The following is an 8,262-nucleotide window of genomic DNA, read 5'->3' on the forward strand; positions in this document are numbered from 1 at the left end:
TACATTTAATAAATACTAAAAATCGTTTTCCAGTACAAAGTTCATGAATTATGGTTGCATTTTTTTTTTTACATTAATCACAGTTAATGATATTAAAGTTTGACTGTTTAAGTAATATAAATATTTTTCAAGATAAACATCTTAAATCATTATCTTAATGGTGTCAATTTTTCATTAGTGTTCGATCACCTTCAAATTTGGACTTATTAAAATTTTCAAGGTCGAAATTAAAATCATCCAAAAGTTTAGATCTGATAAGCCTAAATCTAATGGTAACTGTAACTGACCAAAAGTTCATGTGAACACTATTGAACAATTTCTTAGACAATGTCTTTTCAGAAGCGGAGAGAGTACTAAGGGCAACATCTCCAAGAGCTCTCCATTTAAAGAAATTTTACAGTACTCTGCGAGTAACACTCCGGACCATTGAAAATCATTTTGAATTCCACTACATGAATATGATTGGCGGAAACAACTATATATGTATATGTCATGAATTCATTGGTTCCATCAATTCATCCTTAAACATAATATAAACAATTTAATTCTTAGCCACATAAATCATTAAATATGTATCATTACCAATGCTCCTCATTTTGCTCCTTAGTTATTTTTTTGTTACTTTTTTTTAATTATTAAACGTAATTTCTATTGTTACATTGAGATGTGCCAAACAAATGAATCTCTTATAAATGCTTAAAATACTTATGTCATGGCAAATTGCCATTTGAGATGTGCCTCAACATGCACAAGTGATGAAAATATTTTGCTTAATACATCAATTACCTCTTAGAACTTGTCCAAAAAACTTGATTATCCCCTAAACTTACATGTGCCTCGTCAACCTCTAAACTTGCTTAAAATGTCATGATTAAGAACATCCCCAACAACCTCTTAAATTGGCTCTTAAGTTAAAATTTGAGGAGAGAGAATAAAAAATCAACTCCAACAGCCTCTTAGTGACTCCTCAAATCACTAAGAGCCTCTTCATCCTCTCTATTAATAGAGAGCCTCTCTCCACCTCTTAGTGCCTCCTAACTTCATTTTTTAATAATAATTTATTATTGATGAGTCTCTCTCCTCACACTATTGGTAATGTAACAATAAATAATAATCTTAATAATAAAATAATGAATAAGGAGTGAATATAAGGAGCATTGTTGGAGATGATATATCTTAGCCACTATTAAATCACTAAGAGTCAATTTTTTATATTATTTTTAGAGGGTTCACTAAGAGTCTGTTGGAGATGCTCTAAGTCCCTAGATCTATAAAAACATCATAAAAATGTAAAATATAGAAAGTTAATTTGTTTTAAAGATTTAAAATCACAAATTAACCCTTTATTTTTCAAGTTTAAACAAACTAAAATGCATATCACTTTAAACAAGTTCAAGGGTAAATGGATTATTGTAAGCAAGTTCAAGACTCAAATAGGTCAATTTAAACAAATCCAGATGGCAAATATGTTACTTTAATAAAGTTGATGAGACTAAAGAAACACTTTGTAAATTTAAGAGGCCAATCAAGCTTTCAAGACAAGTTTAGGAGGCTCTTAATGTATTAAGCTAAAATAGTTAGAGCTATTAATTTCAGACAAAATAACATATTTACAAATAAAACCAATTTAACACGACCCATTTGACGCGATTATTGTTTTATTGTATTTATATTGTATTATACACAACAACCTATTTTTACACGCTAAAATAATGTTTCAATCAACAACATAAAACTGTATCTACAAACTGAAATCTTACAAACCAAACATAAAGTGAATTAAGACAATATAAACTACATACAAATTTGAAATGAAAATGATATACTGTACCGATTTCATATGTGTATATATATATATATATATATATATATATATATATATATTGCCAATTAAAACGAAGGAATTCACTCCATGAACAAATTTATTTGTAAATGAAATTCAGTTCATTTTAAATGACCAAAATCAACAATTTCATTTTATAAAATACTAGTATTATGAAGTTCCGAACTCTCACAACTCACAAGACATCAATGGAAGAAAAGTCTCCTAACTGAAAAGTAAGCAAGACCTAAATAATTTCACATTTCCATGATAAATATGGCTTCCTACAAGACAACCCATCAAATATTTTGAACTTACCAGCAAAATGCAATACTGTTCGTTCAATCGTTCATCTCTTGATTTTAAAGGACCTTTGTTTTGCACAAATCAATCGAAACTCGCATTCAAGAATTTCAGCAACTCGTTCCTCTTATTTTCAGCCGCCTTATCCTCCTTCGACTTGTCAAGTTTCAGTAAGATCTACAGATTGGATAACCAAGAGTGACGAAAAATATTCCCAAGAAAGTATGATGACAATTCGTGCAGATAGATCGTGTTCATGTCTTGTCAATTATTGGCTAGTGTCAAATTCGTTAACACTAACCCAACCCAAAAAAATTGTATCCCAATCGGATTAGTATCATTTGTATGTCACATGTTATATTTTTACTACCTCTGCTAATGGTGACATTTAAAAAATAAAAATATAAGAGGATATAGTAATACTTGAAAATACTTACATCATATTTAGATAAGTAGGTTAACTATGATCATCAAAAAAATTGACACAAAATCTACTTAACAAACCCGTAAAATCCGCTTACATTATGTTTGGTTCATGTAATGTGTTCAGAGGACATGTAATTTTACTATCTCTATTAAAAATGACATGTAAAAATATGAGAGGTTCGAGTCATGTTCGTAGGTGGCAATTGTAATTTTATTGCTTCTATTAAGGTTATATACTGATATGTAAAAGCATTCCGATGATATAATAATAATTCTAAATATTACTGTCATTTTCAAGTCAACAGGTTAACTCTGACCCAACCCAAAAATTTGTTTGGTAATTTCATGTCAACCCAAATTGACCTATTACCTACTTAGTGAAACATTAACCCACTAAAATCATGTTGGGTCCGTGTTGTTGTTCGTGTGCACAATTGCCACCAATGGAAGCATTTGACAATGAAAGTCTACAAGTTCTATAGCAGAGAAGGAATCTCACCTTTTTTCCAGAAACTGCACTGCGGCGTGCACCATCATCCTTGTCGCGCCCTAGAAACTGAAAGGAAGAATATTAGATATTATTGTATGTGCAATAATCAAGATTTTGAGTGCAGATGAGAATTCATGAAATAGTTTATACCTTAGAAAGCTGAACTGGGCTACTACTTCTCTCATCTTGCTTCTTCTATATTCAGCTCCCATTGCCAGGAACAACCCAAGCAGAAAATGAAAAATCCAGGCAAGAAACCCAGACATCATGCCACATACCCCAGCTCCAATTTCAAAGAGCCAACCATCAAATAGGCAGAATAAATTATAAGTACCTCAGACCTCGAAAGATTGTCTATACATTTAATGTAAAAGCATTTAGATACATAACAACACTAGAAAATAAGCACTCTCTGCTCTTAACCTCATGGGTAGGGGTGGCAATTCGTGTAAGTGGGCCATGTTTGTGTCTTATCAATTATCAGCTAGTGCCAAATGAGTCAAACCTTACCAAACCAAAAATTTTATGTCATAATCGTGTAAACCCAAAAAAATCCATGTCTTAATTGTGTCAACCCAATGGGGTTCGTGTCGTTATAGTGTCATGTTCGCAAGTCACATGTAATTTACTACCTCTACCTCTGTTGAACATCTAAAAATAAACGAGGATATAGTAATACTACTAAATATTTGTCATTTTTGGATTAGCAAAGCAAGTAACCCTAACCATCCAAAAGTTTGACAAAACATCTATTTAACAAATCTCTAAACCACTAATATCATGTTGGATTCGTGTAGTGTGTTCACAAGTCACGTGTAATTTTACTGGCTCTATTAGGGATGACATCTAAAAATATGGGAGGTTGAAGTCCTGTTCTAGGTCAACTTGTAACTTTATTACCTCTACTAAAGTGAGATGTAAAAACATGAGAAAACATAATAATAAATTTAATATTCATGTCATTTTCGAGTTAGCAAGTCAAACCCTACACTAATCCAAAAATGACGCATTAACTTCATAATAAATTAAGCCACTAAATTCGTGTTGGTTGTCTACAATTGCCACCTCTACTCATAGACAACGATAATAAGAATTCCATTAGTTGAACATAAATAATTAAATAGTATAGATACTAATGACTAAATGAACAATCACTCTTAAGACAAGGCTATGCGAATATTAGCAGCCTACCTCTTTAATTTTATGCTTCTGACGTTTATGGCGATGACCCTTGCTTCTATCCTTTTCCTTGCTCTACATAACATTCCGAGATGTATGTGAGACCAATAAATGAACAAAACGTGAAATGAGAAACTCAACAACTAGTATTAAAGAAACACCTTCTTTGATTTTTCAATCTTCTTCTGCTTCTTTGACTTATTTGATGTTTCGTGCTCACTATCAGACGAACTTTCACTATACAAACAACTCAAAAATGGAGAACCAGGTATCAGGAAGAAAATCATCACATTTTCAACTGCTGATTATTTAAACAAATTTTGCACTTTAATCTCTTTTAACCAAATCTCATCTCAAAAATGTATAGCTAGACACGAAGATGTATAATTAGACACAAAAAAGTTCATCAAGAAAACTGATTTTTGATACATTTCATTCTGGTTCATAATATTCAGAAAAACCAAGCTACAGGATATAGTATGCTTTCCTTAACTTGAGCAGAATCTCCATACCAAGATCATGAACATGAAAATTCTAGAAAAACTAGAGTACTTCAAAAATCTAGAAATCCATAATTTTGAAGAATTAAACGAAGAACAGCAAAATTCTAAGTCATATATTAGCGTTGCTAGGAAGAAACCTGGAGTAAGAATCAGAGGAGGAATCATTAGAATCTGAGGAGTGATGCCGGCGGTGACGACGGCTTCTTTTGGAGCTCGATTTATTAATCTTCTTCCGAATCTTAAGAGCGTCTCTGTTTTTATCCTTATCTCTATCCCGGCGGCTACGGTGACGGCGACGGTGACGAGATGAATCAGACGAGGATGAAGAATCGGATGTGTGGGATGAGATAGAAGACGATGAGACCGCCATTAAATTGAGAGAAATGGTGGACGAGGGTTTTGGTTCAGACTTTGGGAATTTTTGCTTTTGAAGGAGGCGGAGCCCCTTTTATATTTATCTTTTTTCCACCTTTTAATTTTATTTAAGGCATAATACACATTTGGATCCCCAAATTAAAGCTTGAAAGACAATTCAGACCTTAAACTATCAAAATCATCAATCAAGTCCCTAAACTAAGTAAAAATCATTAATTGAGACCCATCCTAAGCAAAAATCATCAATTGAATTCTCATCGAAAATCATTCAGTTGAACAGTTTTAGACTCTTCTCCCCAAATCCATTTTGAGCCAACATAGAAACCATTATAGTCCATGTCAAATAGTGACAGTTTCTGATTTTAGGATAGCATAAGGACTCAGTCGATGATTTTTTTTAGTTCAAGAATTTAATTGATAATTTTAATAGTTAAGATCGTAATTGATTTTAAAGTTTTAGTTTATGGCTTAAAATGAGTGTAGCAAAAAAAAACCCAGTAATAAACCACAATTATTTGTTAAATTTTGATTGTATTGTATTAATTTTTTTTTCTTTTTCTTTTTTAAAACCGGTGTAACTTCATTCAGAATTATCCTACTTCATAGTGGCTCGCTCGGGTATATAAAGTAAGATTTTTTCCTAATTATGATTTCCGTGAAGCGCAATTTAAGAACAATCCTAATTATATATGATGACGTAATATTACGGCAGGGCAGGATCTAAATTAGGGGAGCTAGATGTTTAGTTGGTTCCGGTGCAACTATTTTTGTTTATACAAATCTGTGGCTTCCAGATAGTCAGCGTCAGATGATTACTAGTCCAACTAATATTGAGACGGAGGATCAAAAAGTGGCAGATTTATTGGAGGATTCTAGACATAAATGGAATGGAGTGGCTTTGAGTGGTCTTTTTAATGTGAGAGATAGACGGTTGATCAAACAAATTCCTCTGAGTCAACGAAATATTCTTGATGGATGATATTGGTTTTGAGATAGAAAATTGTGTTTCTCTGTTGAGGTTTATAACTATACTCGGAGATCAGTAATGGAAGGTAACTCACAATCGAACTCTAACTCTTAGAATTTATTGTGGAATTTGAAGATTCCGCCTAAAGTGCGTAATTTTATATGGCGTACTACGTCCAATTCGCTTCATACCCTCTGTTCTCTTCATCAGCGTCATGTTCTTATTGTCACACATTGTCCGCTTTGTTCTTGTGCTGAAGAAGACTCATTCCAGGCTCTCATTGGTTGTATTAAAGCTCGTCAAGTTTGGAGTTTTTTGGAGATTGGAGATGTTAGTGGATCATTCAGCACCCTTTACGATTTAAGGACTTATATTATTAGCTCTAAAAACTCTAATTTAATTTCCTTAGTAGTTATAATTTCATGGAGCATCTGGTCATATCGAAACAATATGGTTTAGAATAATAAGAACGTCCCAGATGGTCTGATTTTCAGTCACGCTACTGCTCTATTTTTGAACTGGAACCAAGCTCAGTTATGTTTGACGCCTGTTGGTCTGTCTTTTTTTATTGTCAGCCCAACTGTTAAATGGTGTCCGGTGTGCCTGGTATATTGAAGTGTAATACTGATGTTGCGATTTTCCTACTCAAGGCATTGCTACTTTTGTTTTCGTTACCAGAGATAATTATAGTAACGAGTTGATGCATCAGCTGGCTTTTATCCTATTCATTCGACCTCCTTATTGTTGAAAGTTTTAGTGTGCGGGAAGCGTTGAGTTGGTTGAAAAAGCACAATTACAAAGTGTTGAAGCATATAAGAGGTCGACCAAACATACACATTGTCGACCTCCCACCTCGACTGCGCATACTGGTCGGACCTATACCCCTGGGTAAAACTCTTCAAGAGAACACTCACACCTAGGGGTACCAAGGTCATTTGCCTCCAACACAAAAGAAACCTATAAATACCTTCAAAAGCAGCCTGAACAAGGGTAACTTTATTCTCTCTCTTACTCTTACACTTTCTCTCTCTTAGTCACTCTTTTACCCTCAAAAGCAGTCTGAGCAAGGTTTCAAGGGCAATCCTGTTACGCGAACCCATTAAGGATGGCTTTGTACGTGCTCCCAACCACTTTGAAACATGTGCTTATGGGTGAACGAGTACCTTTTGAAAGGTGGCATGCACATTTGGGTCACTGCCAAAATAGAATAAGCAGTACCATTCTCAATAAAAAAAAATAACTTGCCTTCATCTTCTATGATAGATGAGTGTTCTTTTTGCCCTTTAGAAAAATTAGCAAGGACTCCTTCACCTTCCATTCATTGTACTAGTACTTTTCCATTTGAAGATTTACATTCGAATGTTTGGGGCCTACCCCTGTTTTATCCTATTTGGTTCATCGTTATTTCCTTATTATTGTGGATGAATTCACTCGCTTTGGATGATTATTTTGCTTAAACATAAAAGTGATGTTGTATATGTGCTTAGTGAATTTTTTACCATAATCAAAACTCAGTTCAATGCTATTGTTAAAAGTTTTATTTTGTTTTTGGTGGAGAATTTCAAAAATTACAACCATTCTTCAAGAGTCAAAGGATTGAACATAAGTTGGTTTGTCCACACACTCATACTCATAATAGCATACAGTAGATAAAATTAAGCATGTTGTTGATACATCTCTCACATTACTTGCTAATGCCTCATTACCTATCAAATACTGGAATTTTGCAATGATTCATAGTATACATTTAATTAATTACTTACGCACCAAAACAATTGGTAACGAGTCACCTCATTTTCATCTGTTTCATAAATCTCATGATTATTCATTTCTTCAGTTTTTTTATTGTGGGATTTATCCCTATCTTCGCCCTTACAACAAACAAAAATATAGTTTTAGATCTCACCTTTGTGTTTACTTGGGCCCTTCCTCTAATCATTTTGGTGATTTATGCATTGATTATTGTTGGTCCCGTGTGATTAGTTCCAAGGGGGGGGGTTAGGAACTAATGTAACTTTTTCGCTAAATAATGCTGACTTAATTAATTCTTTAAGTTACTTAACTTAGTTTAGGTCAGCACGGCTGAGAAATGTAAGACAGCTTTAGTCAGATGCTGACTAAAACTGTTTTACTTGTGAGTTGGGAATTAACACTTAAGGTCAGCTTCCAACTCAGCACCAAGATTACCCAGTGTCAG

General features: G+C 33.5%; 1 protein-coding gene across 2 annotated transcripts; it reads right to left on the reverse strand.

Annotated features, from left to right (window-relative positions):
• Positions 1–1,943: 1,943 nt before the first annotated feature.
• On the reverse strand, positions 1,944–5,149 carry LOC136206292 (uncharacterized). Of its 2 annotated transcripts, none has more exons than XM_065997294.1 (6): positions 4,861–5,149; positions 4,382–4,457; positions 4,233–4,295; positions 3,192–3,236; positions 3,051–3,107; positions 1,944–2,302 (listed from the first exon to the last, which is right to left on the reverse strand). In XM_065997294.1, exons 1-6 carry the CDS (start codon positions 5,091–5,093, stop codon positions 2,210–2,212), a joined length of 567 nt encoding a protein of 188 aa, XP_065853366.1. In that variant the 5' UTR covers positions 5,094–5,149; the 3' UTR covers positions 1,944–2,209. The 2 variants fall into 2 exon arrangements, with proteins under 2 accessions (XP_065853366.1, XP_065853365.1); XM_065997293.1 differs by having other exon boundaries at positions 4,382–4,469.
• Between the last annotated feature and the right edge of the window lie 3,113 nt (positions 5,150–8,262).

Source organism: Euphorbia lathyris, chromosome 9, assembly GCF_963576675.1.
Source record: "Euphorbia lathyris chromosome 9, ddEupLath1.1, whole genome shotgun sequence".
Classification (NCBI taxonomy): Eukaryota; Viridiplantae; Streptophyta; class Magnoliopsida; order Malpighiales; family Euphorbiaceae; genus Euphorbia; species Euphorbia lathyris.

Bases quoted from the DNA above. Each gene is read 5' to 3' on its own strand.
- LOC136206292 (XM_065997293.1), bottom strand. From the start codon at position 5,093: ATGGCGGTCTCATCGTCTTCTATCTCATCCCACACATCCGATTCTTCA. The intron at 3,237-4,232 runs GTAGGCTGCTAA...AGCTGAATATAG, and splicing joins AGAAGCATAAAATTAAAGAG to AAGAAGCAAGATGAGAGAAG. The intron at 2,303-3,050 runs GTGAGATTCCTT...TCCAATCTGTAG, and splicing joins GTGCAGTTTCTGGAAAAAAG to ATCTTACTGAAACTTGACAA.